Below are 22,672 nucleotides of genomic sequence, written 5' to 3' on the forward strand. Positions count from 1 at the left end.
AAAAAAACAGTATTTGGTAGAGATTTGAACAACTAACAGACATCCAAAATGTGACACAGTCTTGAGAAGCCAAAAAGGACCGGAAAGCACTAAAAAAAAACCAGCTGAATCAGTAGCGTGTTATCATTTAAAAGCGCCCTCTGTGATCCAAAGAATAAAACTTTCAGAGATCAGAATTATCATCAGATGGCGTATGGTGTAGATTGCACATACATTGTATGGGCTTCCTGGCTTCTGTGCTCCGTGGGGGCTGCTGGTGGCCTGGGTCTTGTGGCCCTCTCTGCCTGCTTCTGATTGCTGGGGGGGGGGGGGGGGGGGGGGGGGGGGGGGGGGGGGGGCTGTGGATTGTGGCCCTGTACACTTATACACTCATAACTAACCACGGTTACCATGTAGATCCTGTGCCATGGGTGTTGCATGTTCTCACACACACACACACACACACACACACACACACACACACACACACACACATTCATTAGCCCAGTAGCATGCTCGCTAAGCAGTTGATGTGTTATCATGTCGTCTCAGGTCATCTATCCACAGCTGTGTTGTATGCGATTACCGCTTCTTGTGCTTGTTTTTGTTTGTTTGTGTGTTTGTTTTTTCTCTGCTTGTCTGCTTTCAGGTGCTCCTGGTGGCGCTAAGGCTGGATTCCCCTCAGAGGCCATGGATTGTTGTCTGTTTTGTTTTTTACAGGTGTAGCAGCTGGTTGTCTGGTTTTTGTTTCTATTTTTGTTCTGTTTCCTCTTCTTTCCTCTTCTTCTTTCCTTGTCCCCCGGTCCGGTTCAGTTCTATTACATGTTATATATTGTAAACAAAAATAAATAAGATTGCACATACATTCAGCCTGAAATGTGGTTTGGTGCAAAATTTATATGTGCAAGTAAGTGTAAACTGTACTTCTGTCACTTCTGTATGTATGTAGACATTTGTCTCAGTGTAACTTTCAGTGTATTTTAAATCTATTATGCATTCATGTTTATTTATATATATTTGTTGTGTATTTATTGTGTTTTATATATATATGTGTTTTGTTAAAATGTGTTATTTTATCAAAGATTTTACAGGGAACATTGCTCTGCATTACTTTATCATCATTATTATTATTATTATTATTATTATTGTTATTATTATTATTATTATTATTGTTGTTGTTGTTGTTGTTGTTGATTAACATGGTAAACTTGTGAGCTTTGTCAGGTATGAATATTTCCTTATCATAAAGACCACCGTTACCGGCTTTATTTCACAATATGCAAGAACTATGACTTCACGAATGTGAGCTCCACCCATTTCATCCTGACATAAAAACTGGGCGCAGAAGAGGTCATGCAGACCAAATGCAGGAACTTTCCAACTTGCACTCGACCTCAGCTGAAGAGATTCAACTTCAACAAAATATAGATTAAAAAGTAATAATAATACCATAAAGGTAGGTCTGAACACCTTGCATAGTTTTAAGATGCTGCTTTTTCTCTGATCTGTGCTTTTGGTTAACAAAACATTTTTAGATTAAAAGCATTCAAGTTATCATCATTTTTGTCTTTTTGGAAAGCATTGAATTGGAGTAGGCTAATTAGAATTTCTGAACTCTCAGTCAAGACTCCGTCTTGGCAACTCCGCAGGTCCAGTGCGCCCCAAAGATGATGCGCGTTCTGAATGACAGCGGCTTTGTGGATGCAGATGATGTGGCGAGAGATGAAAGTCTGGCCAACTTGGAGATCGCACTGCTCACTGCCATCTTCGTGAGTGCCGCCATCCTCAATACGGCTCTGCTGCTTGTCCTCTGGAGACAGCGCAAGCAGATGTCAAGGATGCGCGTCTTCGTGTTCCACTTGTGTCTGGCAGACCTGGTGGTCGCTTTTTTCCAGGTGTGTCCGCAGCTCATGTGGGACATCACGGACAGATTCGTCGGACCAGACCTGGTGTGCCGCCTTGTGAAGTACCTGCAAGTTCTCGGCATGTTTTCATCGACTTACATGATTGTGGTGATGACAGTCGACAGATACCAAGCTGTGTGTAACCCCATGGTGAAGTTTCAGCGGACTCACACAAGACTGAACATCCCCGTGTGCGTCGCGTGGGGGGTTTCTCTGCTGGGCGGCCTGCCACAAATTTTCATTTTCTCCCAAGTAGAGGTTGCACCTGGTGTGTTTGACTGCTGGGCTGAATTCATCCAGCCATGGGGGCTGCAGACTTACATAACCTGGACCACGCTGGTTATTTTCATTTTGCCTGTTACTACGGTTGTTATTTGCCAAGTGCGCATCTGCCGAGCCATCCAGATCAACCTTTACCAAAAGACAAATAAGCAGGGAGGCGTAGGCGTCCCGCTGCCATCCAGAGCTAGTGGAGTGGCCGGCATGTCCAAGGCCAGGGTGAAGACGCTGAAGATGACGGTGGTCATTGTGATTGCTTATATTGTCTGCTGGGCTCCCTTCTTCACTGTCCAACTGTGGTCCGCCTGGGACACACACGCGCCAAAAGAGAGTAAGTTATTGTGTGCTGTGTATAATTAACGTAAATTACCCGTGTTGTAGGTTATGAATTATTGCATTTAGTCTGTCTTTATAACAATAAAGAACCCTGTGCTTCCATGAGAATGCGAGAGGTGCGCATTTACGCACCAATAACAATCAAAATGCATACATGGTAAAATATATTTTCTTGCAAATATATGACAATTTGCACGTCTCCCGTTCTTCCAGCTGCAATTTTCACCATCCTCATGCTGCTTGCCAGCCTGAACAGCTGCGCGAACCCCTGCATTTACCTTCTGTTCAGCGGTGAGTTTCCAAAGAGGTTTCTGAAGCTCCTGTGCCGGCGACATTCAGAAGGTAAAGATTCAACACACGAAGAAGCAACTCTCGTCAGCACTTTGTATATGAGCTTCAAAAATGTCTCTGAGTCCAAGTGAAGATATTGAAACCTATCCCGGTTAGATTAAAACAAACAAACAAAAAAATCTACAAGGAAAAGCAATGAGGTCTTCGTGCTGAGAGGAACAGTCCCCAAGCTCGCTTTGAGTTTGAAAACGAGACGGAGACCACGTTACACAGTATCCTGTCTGGATTTCTGACTTGTGAATTTGTCATCGAAGCAGTCACGATAAACATATCAGAAATGGGTGGACATGAGTGACAACTGCATTCCAGGTGTTGTTGGACTTTGAAGGAAGAGGTGAAAAAATAAAGAAGTTCTGCTGTACTGCGCACGTGTATTGGACTCTATGAACAGCTACTGCGTTGACTAAAATAAGACATTGTAGAAAAAAGTTTATTATATGAGACATTCCTCAAATGTCACAAAAGCTGGACTTGGATTTGAGGAGCTTTTTAGTCCTTTCAAAGAGAAATCACTGAAAGCGAAGAATAAGAAGGAAAAAAAAAGCCAGTAATTTACAATACAACAATAATTACACCATAGTCCTTGAAGTTGACGTCAGAGATTAAGTGTTGTAGCTAGAGCTTAAATTACCAAGGAAAATGCTGTTACAAAGAGAGAGAGCAAAAACAGCCGTCTTTTCATGAATGTTGCAGATATTTAAAAGCCAGCAGACACATCATTTTCAAGAGGAGCATGTTCCAGCCTTTGAAAGTTGTTGTATTGTACAGTATTTAAAAAATGTGAACCAGTTCTGTAAATGTTCCCTGTGGTGAATAACTGTTTTGACTGAGTCTCAGAACAAGCGTGAAATAAACTCATATTGACACAACTTCTTTGTATTTTTCTTGTGTTTTCACATCCAAAAATGCTCAATTGACACACAACATAAGAACCGAAATGGAAGTGAAACGTTAACACGGGATCTGAATCTCCTGTCTAAACAGGGACCATATTGTCCACACTGGGAACGTATCTCTGTGTGTGTATATTAGACAGATTCTAACGGGCTATATGTCACACAGTGTTTGCATTACCTGCAAGTCAACAGAGTAATGAGGAATTTTCATGCAGACAGAGCAGCATACCAGAGGCTGACAACATGAAAAATATTTCACTTGCTCTCAGTAAACATGTGGAGAATGTGGCCCATTTATTTTCTTGGACTGAAAGCCAAGATAACAATCTTTTATCAAGATAAAACTATCCTCATTGGGACTTTGGTTTAACTCTTCAGTTCAACCCTGAAAAATAGCCGCCATTTGTTTCCACGGTTAATTTTGGACAGTGTGGAAACTACTGCTGTATCTATCGTCAAATGGGACAGGAGGCAGGTCATCAGTGTCTAGTGCCTGCAGGATACTGTGACTATGCAGCAGCAGCATAGAGCAGTCAGCATCAAGCCTAAATGGAAAGTTTTTGTTCGTTGTTAGTGTCACTATGGCAGCCACGATAGCCTGAATTTCATCAACAAGTTATAACTCAATACCTTCATAGCAAGACCTTCGACTCCACAGCCACCAATAGAAATGTAAGTCAGTTTTAGTATCTCAACCTGTTATTTACACAAACAGTTTTGTGTCAACTGTGTATTTCTTGTGACGGTCACCAGGCTTCTTTCTGATGTGGAAACTCTTTCTATGCTAATCAGAACATCATGTAGCTTTACTGAGTTTGAAGGACAAAAGAAAGAAGAAAAAAGAGGAATTGGGCAGATGATAGAGTCCATCAGACTACACTCTCTTGCATTTAGTTTCCCATCTCATCTAATTCACATCAGCCTCTCTCTGATGACTGTTGCCCGCTCATCAGTCATAAAATGAAGTAAAGTAAATAATTCTAATGATCCAACCTGGCAAAGAGAATTTTGCAGGAAAATTACTAAAGGCATGTTTTAAATATAGAAACCAATTATTCACAGGTGACATGTGAAGACAGTAATGTTTCAAAAAATATTCTGGGATAAAAGTGATTTCTCAAAGTGTTTGGTGTATGATGAAATGGAAAGAGTTGAGTACCTTTGATGAAGGCCAGAGACAGTCATGTTTTACCTAATTAGGCTCAACTTTGCAAATGTTGATGCACTTCCGATATTTCACCAAAATGTTTATAATGGTTTGAAATCTTGCGTGTTACAGTGTCAGTAAGAGAGACCTTGTTTTATTCAAACCTTTTTAAACACTTTGATCAGCCTGACAACATTCAGAATGATTTTTCTTTTATTATTTATTTTAAGTTCACAATTCTGACCATTGGTGTCTTCTAATAACTTTACTCGTAAGAGACCCTTTTTCTATCTGTTGCTATCGCTTTTTGTTATTTTCCTGTGTTTGCATTCAGCTGCTTTTTCAGAGCTATTTTGCACAGAACAAACTACTTGGTCAAGGTTAGGTAATATATATTAAGACAACATGGTTATTATGATGAGGTATTATACCGTACTTGGTTAGGTATTAAAAATGATGTGTTTAGAGGCAGGAAAACATCACTGCTTTGGCTTTCACTACACACAAATGTCATTCTACTCCTGTGGAGTGAAGGAGCTGAAGACCAACTAGTTATTACTCAAGAGACCAGCTTTGTTTGACAATACTGCAAAAAACTATTTCCAATTTCCCTTTTTTAATAACATACAAGCTACTGCCCCCTTCTGCACTGGTGAGATAAGCCTTTTTGTTCAGTGTACATCCTGGCTAAAAGTTGGATGTCACCAGATGCCGATGACTTGAGGAGATGCAGCAGGGCCTTTTGTTGCTGCTGGTTCTACATGTTGGTTTTGGTGTAAAAGCTCTTCGGGACACTGTGGTCCACCACTACATATTTTGCCCTGCGGATATCCAGCCATGCATCAACTGATTTCAGATGATCCTCACATTGAATGACACATTGTGCGAGGCTTCAACAGAATAGCTCCCATGTATTTTTCCATTATTTGCCAACCGAACATGAGTTGATAATGGCACTTTCTGAGGAAAGCGGCATGCTTCCATTATCACACACCAGTGCTGTCCTCTCCCTTTTTCGCTCGTGCCTCTCACGCAGCAAAACTGTCTAGAAAACCCAGAGGAAGAGGCACTTCTGCCAGTTGTTGTGGTCGTCATCTGCCCATCTTCTCAGCCGGGATGAGGCGAGGTTCCTGAAGAACTAGAAGATCAGAGATCTAGCAGCATGGCACAAGTGACCATAGCAACATGGCTCAATGTGGTGAACCTCCATCAGCAAGGTCAGTCACAGGTAGACACAGCAGACAGGTGTTTCCAGATGTGATGTCCAAGCTCCTCTGCAGCAGCACAAAGAAATGGGCCAATCAGAGCTGCAGTGCTTGACCAAGGAAACCGAGAGGAGCGCACAAAGGACACATAAACAAGACATCCCAGCGAGATACCCAGCAGCGATATCACCGCAAAGCTGAAACTGACCAGCGGGACATCGGTGGTCTCACACAGAGGCTTAAGAGGGAAAAAGCAAGTCCCTCAACGTGATAAAAGCAAAGACAAGAGAGTTACTAAGGAACAAAAACACAAGACCTGGGATGGTGAGGAATAGATGCGACAGCTCTCAACAGGTGAGTCTGAATTGGACACATTAAACACAATGGTTGCACAGGTGTAAGTGTCTGTAGGCAACATTTTTTTAGCATTTTATGCACATGGAACTGGATAAGTGGTCTCCTTTGAGCTGAGAAGTTCATGCCCATCAAGGAGCAGCATGACAACGACCTCAAACATGCAGAACAAAGTGTCCCGCAATTGATGTTGTGGTTCCCATGCAGCAATGACCTTCTCATAATGGAGTCAGTCTGGATTTACACAAAGAGACATCCTAATTATACAGATGAACACTGGCAAGAAAAACAAAATTGAAATGTTTATAATTCAGATACACCAGCATAGACTGTGAGTATGATGTTATGTTAATGCAAAAATAATCAATGTTTAATAATTTCTTTGCTTGGCTCCATCCGCGCTCTGCTGTGTTCACCTAAAAAAATTTTAAAAAATCATACTGGAGTTCAATAAAAGTTGTGTTTTTATTGAGTTGAACTTTCTGTTAAAGGAGAGGCTATGACCTCTCAGGCTCATGTAGTCATAACAGCCCAATAAACTCCAGAATATTACTCAGTGTGCATCAGGTGCCACTGACTCCTTCATCTTTTTTGACTGACATCATTTCAATTCCTCTAACAATTACTATCCTGGATAAAATCAGGCTTTAAAGATGAAGTATATCTTAATTTTAAAAATTCTACTTAATTATGAGTTCTCGTGAAATAGTTTTATAGTAACTGTTCATTCGCATCTTCTTTGCCATAAAAGAGCATTTCACAGGCAGAAGCACTACAAGCTGTGTATTATTCAGTTTCTGTTTATTTTCTGCTGCGTTCCTCTTAAACATCTATATCCCTTCATAAATTTCTATACATCTAAAGATTAAAATGTTCCTTGTATGGCTGGCGGCCTGATTTTTTTCACTCAGTTATTTTTAGAAGTCGTTAGTGGGGACATGAATCTGCAAAACATTTCCTAAGAACAAATAAGTAATCAGCTTCAGGTTGTCTTTGCAACGGGTACACTAGCTGTAATTGAAAATAATTAAACATAATATGTACTTGCATTACCTAAACATACACACACACAGCATGTTCACGTGGAGCAGCTCATGCACTTTAGTAATAATAGCACCTTACATCACCCATGGTTGTGAATACACAGTTGCTGCTTATTGTCCACCGGCTCATTTGATGTGATTCATACAGTCTTCTCCAGTGCCACAGACTTTTTTTTTTTTCAGTTTTAATGAAGCAGAATTCTATCTAACCTTCCACAGATCAGAGCAGTCTAGGAATAATTTTGTTCTTTTTGACTGTATCTTGAGATGTAATGTGACAGAATACTACCAAGACATCAAACTGAACATATGAAACACCTGTCACGCAGTCACAGAAGAAGGGAATCTCCATCGATTGATCAGTCTCCAACTTGAGTCCCGGTTGTGATATTGCAATGATTTTAAATGTACCCTATTGTACAAGTCAAAAGCAGACAAACTGGCTTCAGTCCATTTTGTGTGAGTTTGGTGGATATTTTTTCAGACTGGGTGGTGCGTGTTGCTGCTTATTTTCCAACTGTATCACTCAAGTTATGTCCTCATGTACAAATAAGAATATACGAATGCAGGAAGGTGCCTCTCATATTTTGTGTGACCAGAGCCAAAGAGCAGTTATATTCTGTCTGCTGTGGTTTTACATGCAGTATCTCAGGCGTCCCCGTCACTCACTGATCAGCAGCTCAGACGGCAAGGAGTATCTTTAAATACTCCCTGTGACAAAAAGAAAAGAGCCCTTTGAGTGGAAATGTACTACACTGCACCTCACTCGATATAAAGATATAAAGAGGAAAGTAGCATCAAAACAGCCAACAACCACTGGGAAAAGACACAGACACTGATTACTGACCAATAATGGCACATGATCACTCATTTAGAGACCAATGTATTTGCACACATCTCATCTTTTTTTTTTTTTTTTGTCATTTCATACCATGCCTAAAGTTTCACCCTTCAGTTCTGATCAGTTTCTGTAATTTTACCACATAAAAATCACACAAAAAACTTTAAATGAGTACCAATGGCACGCAAAATCTGTCAAACGTTTGCCATTTATATAAAAATGTCATGAGATCACATAAAACACGTGACACTCACCACATGAACAAATAAAAATAAAAACATACAAACATCTCTTGAATGGATCTGAAATTTCAACTCACGTCTATGAACGATTTCAGAGACAGTTGAATATAATTCCAAAAATGTGGCAGCTAGACATTGAAAAAAAGAAAAAAACAAAACAAATCTGACTCCAAAAAAACCCATCAGATTTGACCTTGTAAGGGAACTATATATTTTCACCATATCCTAAATACCAAATATTCATGAATTAGAAGTAATAACTAGTTTTATGTAGACTGCTCTTCTGTATTCCTGCAAAAAAGCTGCTGGAGAAAAACAGAAAGTTGAGTGTTTTTTTTTTTTTTTATAACAAGCAGTTATGAGATGTCACAGGCTGCATCTCCAAAAGACCTGTGTACTTCTCTCAAAGAAATGTTTTTCTCTGAGTCCTCACATTAAAGGCGTCAGCGAAGCACGGCAGATCTCCACTCCCACACACGGAGATTCATTAAAACTCTCACCATGCAAGCATATATATGCCCCCCCCTCCCCCGGCTTTACACAAACTTCAGCTTCTGGAGGACCTTCTTTAAACAAGCGCCGGAAGCATGCTGAACATAGCGGTAAGAAGCATGAAAATCAGACAGACAAGAGTCCATGTTTGTAACCTGCATGTTTATTTTACTCAGTGGTACACTAAATGACATGGAAAAACAAGCAAAGGCTTTCTCTGGAACCAGGCAACTGATCTCCTCACTGAAGCATCCATTTTACAGCTTTATAGTTGAATGATAATCTGACAGCCTGGCAAACACTCAGTCAGGGTATAACAGAGTATATAATTAAAAGCACTATCGTTTGGATTTCCTGTGATATTCTTATGGGCAGAACGTGTCCTTAACAAGATGATATGATATGAAACTTGAGAATTATAAGGCTTCGAAATGTGGTTTTGAAGCGCATCTCTGAAGAGGCTCACAGAATTAAAGTTCTGAGGGAGGATCACAAGAACACGAGGATCAGCGATTAGATTGCTTGTCGATGAACTCTGAATGACAAAGTCCCCAAAGTGTCGGTCCAACTCTGTAGTCCTGTGTGATATTTCAGCTGCTTCAGCCACATAAATAACACGCAAGACATTTTTGGCTGAAAGTTGTTTCCCTCTAAAGCAAAAGTTTATCATGTGTAAATATGTGTGGGCAGAGATGATTAATCTGAGTAAAACACAGCTGAACACGGCAAAAACTGCCAACCAGCAGCATATTTGTCTTGTCTGTAGACGTTTTGTGAGTCTTTGCATCCAGCAAATAGCCTGACAAATAGCCCTCGAACAGCACAACTACATTATTGTTGTATTGAACTTGTATTTGTTGTATTATATCTTTTTTTGACAAACAAAAGATGCAAGCCGTTGCTCTGGTTTGAGGCGGGATCATCTCTCAACGAAAAAGCTGAGAAAAAAAAAAAGAAGCATTTTTCTATAAAAGGTGTCCTATAATCAGTAAAGTAGCATTAGGCACGTCTCTCGTGGTGTTAAATTTCTCTGTTAACTGATGAGAAGATGATTTTCTAACAATCCTTCCGGACAAGAAGAAATAAGGTAGACTCAACAAACTACAGAACAACAGAAACAAACGCTTTAACTGCCTTATTTACACAAACACGAGCCAGCTCTCTGCAGTAAAATGGCGAAAAAATAAATAAAATTAAAAGAAATCCTGAAAACTGAAAGCACAAACCCAAGAGACACTTAAAAGTCTAAATCTAATCATCGACGTGCTGTTGCTCATCTTTCCTTTATGCCAGTTTTTCACATGTTACCCCAACAACGAGAAGATACTGGGAGGGAGTGCAGACGCAGCATTTTAACATGCCACACACCGTGATAAAATCTCTTCTTGCTCTCTTTCTTAATTAGCTTTGACCTTTAACACAAAGCCTGCCCTGAGGCACTGATATATATCTATTTTTTTTTACTTGTGCAACAAGAGATAATTGTTCTGCGAAACGTATCACCAGATGGGACACTGCGATTCGGCGGGATACAAAACAAGACAGATTCCACTGGGCACAGATCACGTTGTCATGATTATCAACTCAGTACCTTTGTTTCTAACAACAACAACAAAAATAAATGTTGTGATAATTACCTGCCCAGTTTCTCCACACATCAGCGAGTATGTTCAATTATTTTCCCATTTCTCTTGCGTACAAAAATACATCAGATTTAATTCCACTATTCAAAATGTCTCCTTATCGTTACAGCTCTACTTATACATTGGCGCTCTACCATCCAGACAATTTCCTCCATCCGTCTGTGGGAGCTCAAATATTGTCTAAAGTATCTGAATGCCAGTTGAATTTACAGCAAGTTTACAGATTAAAGTGGCTGACACACAAACCTCTGTGCCGGCTAAACGCAGGCAGACTCTGCATTAGAAGACAGGAGTAGACGGTATGAAGCATTGTGCATTAAGGACAACATCTTTGTGATCCTGCAGCTATAGCTTGATAAAAACAGCTGGACAGGGGTGCAGATCAGGAAGCTGCATGCTGGGACCTTAAACACGATCACAGTTTGTCCAATGTGTCCTTTTCATTCTCATTTGCTCTCACCATGTCTCCACTCCACACTTTAAGAACCTTTTAAAGCTACCATTAGATTCTTTCTCTTCAAATCTGCTCTCAGAATTGCCATTTTAAGGCTCAATGACCTTTCCACTAATGTGATGGATTTGCTGCCAGAGGTGACAGGTGCTGTGATGCATCGATTACAAATAAGTAACTAAGTATTTGCAGCCAGACACTGACTGGAGATCCAGACATGGGGAGGTTTGCAGGGCTTTTTTTTTTTTTTTTTTTTTTGAACGAGGCAAATGCATGGCCTGACATCACAGGCAGAAGAGGCGAGAGCCCTCTCTGCCCTCCTCGCCTTTCCCCTCCGGGATGCGGGGAAGCATGGCCGAACGCGTCAGACCCCAAAAACGAGGCGGAGACAAGTCTTTCTTGGTGGCTGTGAACTTCCAACCCATGTGAGAGCCGCAGGTTCGGCACTGAGCAATGGTCCAGGCATACCTGAGAGCAAAGAGAGGTGAACATTTCCTTGAAGACCTTTTTCATCAGGATCATGATCAAAAGAAGCCACTTGTGTCTGACAAAAAAACCCCTCTACTTTAAGATTATTTAAGCATAGCAAAAAGCAAGAACACGATAACATATTTAAAAAAAACCAACAAGAAAACATAAATCTGGCACGATTGAACCACACCACAAGTAAAAATGTGCATTTCCAATAAGTTAATAAAAAGAATATACTGACATACTTTTCCTCTCTGCAGTGAGACAGTAAAACGGAGAAGAACGCACACTAAACATGGTTTAAATCTTTGCAAAAGTGATGTCCAGCAGTGAGCTATCCAACAGATCTGACACAGATCTGACGGACTCAGACATGGAGCAACACGGGTGAGAAAATGGTGTCATAGCGACAGACAATTATATAATCATATATATATGTGCACATCAAAATGTAATATGTCTGAACACAAAACGAGTTTCTCCCTTTAGCAGATGGAAAAACCTTATGTTCTATGCAAATCATCATCTGAAGTACCACTAACCAAACATATATCTAAGTTAAGTGTTACTTCAAGCTGAAAGCTTTCAATAACCGCACAGACTGAGTTACCCACAGACCTCTGAGGCAACAGCAGCCATATCTCACAGATGCTTTAACTTCCTACATTTACACGGCTCTATTAATCAGCTTGCTTCTAATCTTATTCTGTGTCACTAAGTGCCAATGCATTAGTTTCCTTGGAGACTCAAGTCCAAATGAACTAATGCAGCCCACAGTTTTAATATCTGGAACTGTTTGCTTGCCTGTGTCCTAATTTAAAGTATCATAAATGAACGGGGAAGGAGGAGGAGGCACTCTGTCATGAATCAAACGCAGCAGGCAGAGACGTCTTTGTGAGCTCCGAGACAAAAGGGTGTATTTTCATTTTACCTGACAAGCAAACCACCTGTAGTTTCTATACAATGAGAACTACATATGCTTTATTTTCCACTTTCTTTGAGAGTCAGTTATGCTGCCTGCATGTTAAATATGTTGGCAGGATGAGGGTTAAGGATCTATGTACAGTGTATTAGTCTTCGTAAATTAGAAAAGCAGCCCTGCAAACTTTAGGACTTGCTCCTGTTTGGTGCAGCTTGGATTAATAAATAAGACGCACCTGCTACAGCTAAGTTAAAACAGGCACCAGCATCCCAAAATGGATTAGTGGCTTGAAAGTTTAGCAGCTGCTGATTTTCATCATCATTGCGTTGATATGCAAAGCACACAATTCTGCTGCGGTCATTTGTGAATACAGCTCAAAGATGAGTCTGACTGAGATCCAATCACGTTTCTCCCACAGACAACTCTGTCATTTATAACTGCTCCGGCTGCTGCTAAGAGTCTCAGTGTGACTGGTTTGATCTGCAGCGGAGTTAAATCATCCTGATCCAGAGAGTGATTCAGCAGGTCTGAACAAAGTTAGTCTGACAGCACTCACATCTCAGTTCAACTGCTGATGAAGTTAAACTCTAAATCTCAGGAAAAGACCAATCGGAAACCGAATAGTGTATCAGTGATACAAAATCATAAGAATCTTACAATAATAAGATGTTTTAGGTTAGAGAAACACAATGGCCGCCCTCCTGCCACTAAAACAAGAGAAACAAATGTTTTTCTGATAAATATGACACCACACAGTCAGAGGTTTTTCATTTCAGCTACTAGATCAAAAATGTTACTAAAGCCCACAGGGTGTTGATGACACTGTGCGTCTCCAATTTAAAAGACAAATTTATGGGTACAGTGGAGAAAAGAGCAGTAGGAAACGTCCCTGAAGACATTTACAGACTGTTATGTGCTGAGTCAGTTACTGCATGGATGGAAGACAGTCAACTAAATGCAATGAGAGCAGTAGTTACCCTGGAAACCAGCTGTGCAGTGTGGATGGCCTGCCGATCAGATTGAGGTTGTTGGCTTTGTAGACGGTCAGCGTTTCGTGGACATAACCATGAGGGTTCACGTATGCAGCCATGGGGCCGTAAAGAGACAAGCTGCGGAGAAAGAACAGGCCATCAGTGGTGATTCTGACTTCAGCTAAAGACAAAACACCAGAGAAAACTGCATGAAGACTACATAAAAAGGTACAACGAAAGTGCCTTGAAGAAGCCAAAATGGAATTTCTGCAGTTTCTGACCAAACAATGACTTGACAACCTTTTGTAGAACAGCAAAATGACTTAATATCAAATCAACTCAGTAGATTAGATGTAGATTATATCTGAAATCTGCATGTAGTGTACACGTTTAAAGTTATGAAAAACAGTACACAATGAAACCTTAGAAGGACTGTTAAGAGAAAAAAATAAATAAATAATGCAACAACATAATTTCCCTTTGAGATAAATTAAGTACTTTTTTTTTTTTTTTTATTTCATTCAATTTTCATTCATGAATGGATCAAATCTTAATGTCAGCTCTATGGAGCATTTCAGTCTTTTTCAAATGATTTGGAGTCCCAACACGCTAACTATGTTGTTTAATCTTGTCAGTGTCGTCATTCTGTAGAGACACAGACCAGAGCTAAAGGAGGGTGAGTCTTGGCCTTGCATGCAATGCTAATTCTGCTTTGTGACTGTTATGTGCGAGCAAAGATATATTACAAACTTTACTGGTCAAAAAAGGTTGTATATTCAAGTTTAAACCACGAGAAGTGGCAATGCCCCCCCCCAAAGTCAGTTTTTCGAGAAGCGATTTCTGCATTTGCAACACACTTGTATTTTTCTTATTTTTTCTTACAGTGTATGCTGCATTAAGCACACAGCACATCATCAGTCAGACGAGGCGAGCTTAACAAGATGGCCATTCCCCAGCCACTTTCTCACAAATCATCTTGTACACATAATGGCTCATTCGCGCAGATAATTTGGATGAGAGGACCGCTTTTTTCACAAACGTTCAGTCAACGGCACGGACAGTTTCATTGGTCTTCAGGGTTGAGCGTGTCACTTTTGAACGAAGACATTAACCATAACAAACCACAGACAGGGAGAAAATTACATTATGTAACAGCGAGTATGTGTTTTCTTAGGCTGTCAGTGTGGAGGTGCAGAGCAGGTCCACCTATGCTCGTGACGCAATCTCTGAATTTTACGTAACTTCAAGACAGACGGAGTTGAGCTGGCCTTGGCTTTGATGTGTTTATAATGACAATGATTACAGGGAAGAAAGTAATGTTGTGCAATATATAATCTTACTCCACAGAAAGCGAAGTGCATTCAAAGTTTGTTCACTTTTTTAAGGCATGTGTTTGTGGCTGTTTGTGTAACAGTGGCACTGTTACTGTCATTAAAGCCCACGCTGCACAGGGACAGAAAAGGATTTCTAAGATTTTCTATCTGCTGCATTTTGGCTACAAGTGGAGACAACAATCTATTCAAACAGAAATGCCGAACTAAAAGATTTTAAATCCATGTTATTCGTGTTAGGTCTTTGATACCATCACCAATCTAAGAGGATCTGATTTGCCCGTATGCAGTTTTTTTTTCTCTTTCTTACATCAGTCATTAGTCGCTTCAAAACATCGTGCTGAAAAACATACAACACACATGTGAAAACAACAAGACGTCACAATGAGAAGAAATAAATTACAAACCCAGAAAACAAATCCTCACCTGAAGATCTCATTTTTTGTCGTGATTTCTGTGTCCTGGCACTGCTTACAGCACAGCGATGTACACTGACGAGGACACACAACAAAGGGTTAACAGGATATGGGACAAATACTCTTAGAGGCTGAGGCTCATTGAAGACGCTACACTTATCCTCCTATCTTATGCTTCCACAAGAGCCACTCAAGTGATGACACGAGTTGCGGCTGCGACAGTATGAACAGTGAGAGTCCATTAAAAGGGGATTATCATCCTGAATCAGACAATGGGGAAAAGCTGATAAAGGGTCGACGCATTTAAAAAGCACGGCGCATTTCCACCTTCAGCTTCAGTTAATGGAGCAGTAGAACTTCCCTAGAGTCAAAACGCTTCACAGCTTACTGTCAGCGAAAGGCTGAAGCATGACACTGGCCTTCCTCACCCCAAGACACCTCTAACTCCTGTTCTTTATGGTTTGTTTCATGCTTTTAATGCGATCCCTTCATACTTATCCCTTCTTAGTCCTTATTGTTGGAATACGTGTTGTCATTACGTCTTTTTCATTTCTATGACATTAATAATCTAATAGGGGCGTATTGACTCTGTCTGTGGTTGCATTTGACCATTTACTTGGACAGAAATGTGAACATAATCTGTATTAAGCTGTGATAGAGAGCCTCCAAAAACAAAACCAGACGCTGCGCTCGCTGTCAGGATGTGACCGTTACCTTGTCCTGTATGCGTAAGAGGAACATGTCTTCATGTGCCGAAGTACAGATGAGTGACACTTTAAAGAAAAAAAAAAATCGCCTTCTTCAGACTTGAGATACGCTAAATTAATTGCTTCCGATTTTCATTGGGACACTGATCCCTTTTGTACTCAGACTTGCTTATGAAAGCTAATGGTCACAGTGAGTGGGCAGTATTTGACATTTGTGCAAAATTGGAAGCAAAATAAAGTTAAGTATATCCCTTAAGCCCTCACAGTCAGTTTCTTACAACAACATGACATATTGTTGTAGCCGTTCATATCTGTGAGCCAAGAGGGTGCAGTAAAACATATCGACAGTGGATGGAGGCCGCTGAAAAAAAAACAACCCACTTCTCTACGTGTTTAGACTTACTGAGCAGTCAGTGTTACCCCTCAGGATGGTTTAATCTTATTACTGTAGAAATCTCCATATAGTGATCCCTTCACGTATAACTAGATAGAAGCTTAGTCTTCCTAGAAGAGACCACTCTGTCAAGATAAAAATGGTCTATCATGGAATAAAAGGAACCACTCAGAGCAAATTTGTATTAATGTGCAGTGACTTTTCCCCCAGAGAGTTCAGGTTATGCATTTTTCTTTCATTTTCTTTTTTTTATTCATCTGTATAATCAAGGTTTTAGAGTGCCTAAGGAATGGCTTTCATAGAATTTTAACCTGATAATTGTGCTGGAAAAAAAAAATCCAGACGATTGCAAAATCACTACAAATCATCCTATGGGGAACACTAATGTTTGTGTAACAGTGGTGGAATCACTAACCAGCAGACGTTCCCTTCCAAGGAAGAAAAAAACAGCTTATGATTTCCCTTACAAACACAAGACTTATGCTGGGAATGACAGAGCCCAGACTGCTTCTGTTTATATTAAAATATGGATGTCAGCTGAGAGGTACAATAAAAAAAATAAAAAAAGGGCCCCTTCAACACTGTCTGGATTCTCTTTTCTGGATCCAAACACTCCCTGGGATCAGACCAACCTTCTCCAGGACAAACAGCTGAAGTTAAAATTAACAGTCACCATCTATAAAATCAAACAGTCTTTGCTTATACTTACGCATTTCAATCATGAAGGCCAACTCTAGGCTGAAATACTACAGCAACAACGCATCTGTCAACTGATGTCAGGCTTGGTTAAATATACCGAAGCACATCAGAGTGAAAAACAGACACACTCCACAGAGAACTGGATCTCGTCACAACATGAGGGGAATTATGTCTGCTACTGCATGAACTGAGGAGACGCGGGGCAGGACGTGACAGCGAGGCTAGCGGTGACCTTTTCATACCCGATCCATGATGTCCAGCTCACAGCGAAGTCTCTGGATGGCACTGCCGATCTTCAGCAGCTGGAGCCTCAGAGCGTCATCTATGGGCAGACAAGCCGCCACCCTGTAAGAGAAGTCTGACAGAAACCAGAGATAAGGGAAGGAGAGGGATGAAATCATCACAGTGCAAATAACACAAACAAAAGACCAACATGCACGCGTCTGCAACCCCTCTGTAATAAACCGAACAGAGGCTGACCTACGGCGTTTGTAGGAAGAGAATCATCCTTCAAATTTTCATCCCATTCGTGGAGCTGTTTCTTTACTCTGTTCATGAGCGACTCCTGTGAGGTGAACCACAGGAAGCAGAGAAATCTTTGTTTACATTCACTTGTATCTGATGTTTATACGGGCAGGAAATTCTATGCCGTGCACATGGACTGCGGTACTCACAGAGTCATAGAGTGCATACACCCACGGGGGCCATGGCGTCAGACTGGCACAGTGAAACTTCCTCTGTGAAAAAAGGACGGACGCAGCATGGGTCAATTAAATGTGTTCGATATGAGCACTTATTACCGAAGCATCCCAAAATCGACACTTTCTTTTCCTCTTCCATCTAAAATTTGGAACTGAAAACTATATGTGCACATGTGGATGTTAAATCAATATGTAACAACTTTCCATGAGCACAACTTCACACGGTGACAAGAATGACTTTTATCCATGTTTACGAGAACCTGCAAACATACTACTGTCTAATACTGTATATAATGCAAGATCGCTTGCTGCAGCATTAAGTTATCCGGTAATTGCAACTAAAGACCCTTATCCAAACCATGAAAGACAGCCTCAGAACAAAAGAAAAACAAAAGGGTTGGACACTAAAACCCAGTGTAATTCTAGTCTCACATGCAAAGCCGCTTTGATTCTCTTCGATTTTTAACTCTAAGATGTCACTTGCAACTGATATATATATATTTTAAGTTTACGTGCAGGAGTGTCTGACCTGCTGATAGGTATTCCACCAGCACTGAGCCTGTTTGCAGCTCTGAGTCGGAGGTTTAGAGGAGGGGTGCATGTGGAGCCTTGACAGGGGCGTCAGCTGCACGGCAGAGAGGGGGTCTGGAAGGATTCGTTCTGGAAGGATCTGCACTTTGGCTTGTCTGATGCTGAGAAGAACAAAGGGTGAACAATGAAAAAAAACAAAAAACTATCTAACAAGTGGTGTGCTGGCTGAATGTTACAGTATGTTAGTAAATGTGAAATTAACGTTTTTTTGTTTTTTTTTTAAGGCTCAGACATACAAATGAAGCCAGTGATGAGCAATAATTAAAAAAAAGGAATAGTTCAAATAGGACTGTAGACATTCACAGGAAATAGCACAAAGTCCTGCTGTGCCTGAAGGCAATGTGCAGTGTTTAATCAGTGGCTGACGCAAAGACTGCAGCAGTAGAGTTGCAAAAGTTTGTTTTTATAGCATGTTTAGTAACATATAGCATGTTCAGAGGAAGTGCCCCGAAATATTAAGTATATCTTAACATATAGCAAATACAATACACCTGAGATGGCAGCTTCCTCTCAACGATTGCATAAATGCTTTATTTGCTAGAGTCATATTACGAGGTCAACCGGATTATCAAGACCAATTTGTGGGTTACATAAGAACAAATAGAGAAAGATGGAAATGTCTCCTAATAAAGCCCCAGCTTTATGAATAGAACATCTCATGCATTTCCTGAGAAGGAGAGGAAGTAAGCAAACATGATCTATAGTAGGACTGCAACTGTGACGTACGCATCACTGCCCCATATGACCGTATTTAGTTTATCCCTGAACTAACCCTCATTTAATCAGGAAAGGTCTAGTTGAGCGCTACTGAACAAGAGCTTGAGGCAAGGACAGCAGCAGTACAGTTTAACAGACATATAAAATCCTGGTCTTGAGACCCAGAGTGAGCAGCTATGACAATAGCAGTTTGTATTATATTAGTTCTAAGGAAAAGAGCTCTAATGCTTCCTTTCATTGGTTCCTTTAGCATGAGAAACACTGGAACATTCTTTATGAAACAAAAGAGGAAACTTCTTCACATATTCAATACGATCTCCACTTTCAAAGCGACACCGCATAGTTTTTTCATGCAATTGTACTAACTGTGATTTGTGTGCATAAAAATGTGGACAGGGGGGTGAGTGTGAGCCATCTGTGACAATAATATAATTCACTTTAGTGGCTTCTTACCCATTCCTTATTATAAACCATGATAATAAAGTAATATTCCATTATATTGACTATCATAATATACGAAAATGATATGTATGATATAGTCTGAATGTAACCACACGATAACATAGCATTCTATGACATATCGAAGGCACGTTTTATTGAACAGCTGAAGATCCAAATTACAGCTTCTTGTGAATTTATCCAACCATTTGTCCATAACTTCATGGCGTTTTCCATCAAGTGATGAAAAAAAAGCTAAAGAGAGTACTTTTTTTTATTATTCGATGGACTGGACATCAAGTAGTGTACAAGCATGTTTATGACCTATAACTTTTAGCCAAGTGTGAATTTAAGTGCATGATGCCTCTCGGTTTCACACAAGCATGCACCGCTTAACGACTTGTTCCGATCATCAAGTCATCCAGTAAGCGCAGTCTTCCTAAAAAACGTCTTCGTAACGCATCCCTGCTCTGCTTACACTGATGAGGTGGCTTCCATCCACATACTGCGGTCTGGTGACACCAGTTTCAATAAATTACACTTTACAAGAAAAACTGCCACAGACTCCTTTCCTGTTGCGATTTTAGATCTTGTTTTTTGACACCTTGAAAACAAGAATGCCCATCGTTGCAGGGACAGTGGATGTATTCATAGTCACTGCATAATGATTTCCCTTTAAATTCGAAAGATGGCTGTACAAATGGTTAGTCTGCCCTCTAGCTGTGAGCTGTTCGAATCGTTCTTGTCAAGAGTCACAAGATGGCTGGTCAAAAACTAGTTACTTTCAGTGTCATCAAGTAAATACACATCCAAGTAACGTTCAGCCTCAGAAAGGATTCCATTGGTTGTGCTGAACTGAGGAAGGGTTAAGTGATTGTCCAAGGACTCCTCAGTGTGTGGAGCAGACAAGGATCGAATCACAGACCTTGTGATTAGCAGCCAATGTAAAACCTGAGCCAATGTCAACCTCCTTTTTTTTCCTGTTTGAGGGGAAAAAAGTATGGATCCAAGCTTGTCAGAGTTTAATTTCACCTGAGTTAACTGGGCCTTACACTACACACACTAACCACTATTAGCATTCTATCCTTTATGGCAGGCCCTTGAGCCAGGAAGTGACAACAAGCATTTAATTGCCGACCTTTGATTTCGTACTTCATGAGGTAATTTCAACTCACCCGTCTGCTTGAGTTCTTATCTCATGAACCTTAAATCTCTGCCTCCCCACAGCCTTCACTTTGACCGTTTCAATGCCGTATTCCTGCTCCTCTCGATATGCATAGATTTCAGCAGTTGTCCCAAACTCTGCCTCCGGCTCCCCTCCATCACTGCAGAAACACACAAACTATTTGAATAGCCCTTTATATGGGCGAAAAATGCTTCTTCTACATTTATATTGATACACCTTAATAGCATATTTTTATATAGCCCTAAAATATGTGTGGGTGATACCTAAACCTTCTTAAATTAAAGGAGGTAGTCTGGTCTACATGTTTAATGTCTCCAAGTTAATCTCAAAAGCATCACCCGGGAAATGTTTTGATCAGTTTTCAATGCTCCTCCATTGAAGTGAAGACATGGTACGACTGCTTAAACAGGGTGAGGAGCACTTCTCACGGTAAGCAGAGTGACATGTGTGCCAATCCAAATAAATGCTTTCCATCTCAAAGCCCTGTCCACCCAGTGAAGATTGCTTATGGATAGAGAGGCAATTCCATCTCTACACACCTGTGTGCAAGCACAGCAAAGGTGCGGTCTCTCTGAATGACGCTCCGCATCATGCTGACCTCCTGTGGCCTGAACAGCTGCAGAGGCAGCGTCTGGCCCGGCACCAGCATCACAGCTGTGTGTGGCAGCACAGGGATGGTCTGGCAGCTGTCGTCATCGTGGACTGTCCGGCCGTGAAACTCTTCCATGTCCGAGCCCAGGTACTGAAAGCACACATGTAAACACAAAAGCACATTTGAAAAACAGTGGGAGGGTATGCATGGAAATTAACTACATACAAAGAGGTGGTTCTGATAATAAGGAAGGTGGTTGACTGCTTACAGCATGAGATGTGGGGAGACTAGGGTCAAAGGTGATGACGTTGGGCTTCTCCGCCTCATCACTATCTCGGTCTTCAGTCTCCATGTCATCTTCTTCCTCCTCTTCCTCATTGTCTATCACGGCACAGCAAGTTTAAAAAGACACAGTGAGGCTACTTAGCTCTCCTCTTGTTTCCCAACCAAACCTTAGCTCATCATTTTAAAAAGTTCCTCTGAGTGTTTCAAATAAAGAAACGATGAAAAAGAAAGCGAAAGCACAGGAATAATAATGTAGCAGTCATGATATGATCACTGACAGTGGCCCTTGTTGAATATGTGCTGGTTAGCTGTTAGCAGGAGGAAGAGCTGCAAGCTCTCCCGGCGAAACACCAAACACTGTCTTTGTACGTTTAACTGTTACCTGGTAAAAGCTGCAGCTGGTTTCCCATGTTGTCGTTTACGTTGTCCTCGCCTCCACCCCTCTCGTCAGCCATATCTTTGTGTTTACAATGCTAAGTCTTCTTCTACGGCGTCTGCAGCGTGCAGCGCCAACACGAAGCCAGAGCGCCGCCTGGTGACGTTTCACCGTCATCATGAAGATCACGATAATTTTTTTTAGATCTATCTGCTTCCTAAACAATTACCTTTCGGTAAGCTCAGTTTTTAATATTCACCTAACTTTAGTTGTACTGCATACATTGTAGTCACTTTGCTATAATCTTAGGCACTAAGGCTTAATTCAAGAGGAAATGATCTGCACTGCAGATCTAAGTGGCAGGAAAAATATTTGAAAACAAGAAAAAATGGAAACTAGAAACTACTTTGAACTAGTATGTAAAGCCATATAACATTTTAAGAAGTCTGATGCAAGTTGTCTTGTTTTACGATAGCAGAAGTCCAGAAATGTTCTCAGAAAGATAGTTTTTAAATCTACCCGTGATGCTGTGCTGCTAGTGTGCCCTGAAGGGCTTGTTATCTGTGGACTTTTGTACATTTATGTGAGACTTCATCTTAACCCCCCCGAGACAACTATATAAATCCTTTTATGAGTTATAGAAACATTGCATCCTCTAATTTGGTCTAATTTTACGACTAGAACAGTTTTTGATTCAGACATGTCCAATTTA

The 22,672-nt window shown here is 40.7% G+C and overlaps 2 protein-coding genes across 2 annotated transcripts; one reads left to right on the forward strand and one right to left on the reverse strand.

Moving 5' to 3' along the window:
* Positions 1 to 1,649: 1,649 nt before the first annotated feature.
* On the forward strand, positions 1,650 to 3,438 carry LOC140304175 (vasopressin V2 receptor-like). Its single transcript, XM_072383162.1, has 2 exons — positions 1,650 to 2,493; positions 2,712 to 3,438. The coding sequence occupies exons 1-2, from the start codon at positions 1,650 to 1,652 to the stop codon at positions 2,918 to 2,920; spliced, it is 1,053 nt and encodes a 350-aa protein (XP_072239263.1). The 3' UTR covers positions 2,921 to 3,438.
* Positions 3,439 to 9,213: 5,775 nt separating this feature from the next.
* Positions 9,214 to 22,069, reverse strand: crbn (cereblon). Its single transcript, XM_072382263.1, has 11 exons — positions 21,967 to 22,069; positions 21,568 to 21,680; positions 21,247 to 21,449; positions 20,697 to 20,846; positions 18,305 to 18,467; positions 17,749 to 17,811; positions 17,555 to 17,639; positions 17,317 to 17,432; positions 15,285 to 15,349; positions 13,534 to 13,665; positions 9,214 to 11,631 (listed from the first exon to the last, which is right to left on the reverse strand). The coding sequence occupies exons 1-11, from the start codon at positions 22,037 to 22,039 to the stop codon at positions 11,448 to 11,450; spliced, it is 1,347 nt and encodes a 448-aa protein (XP_072238364.1). The 5' UTR covers positions 22,040 to 22,069; the 3' UTR covers positions 9,214 to 11,447.
* Between the last annotated feature and the right edge of the window lie 603 nt (positions 22,070 to 22,672).

Source organism: Leuresthes tenuis, unplaced genomic scaffold (genome assembly GCF_036924035.1).
Source record: "Leuresthes tenuis unplaced genomic scaffold, fLeuTen1.0.hap1 SCAF_3, whole genome shotgun sequence".
In the NCBI taxonomy this organism is placed as follows: Eukaryota; Metazoa; Chordata; class Actinopteri; order Atheriniformes; family Atherinopsidae; genus Leuresthes; species Leuresthes tenuis.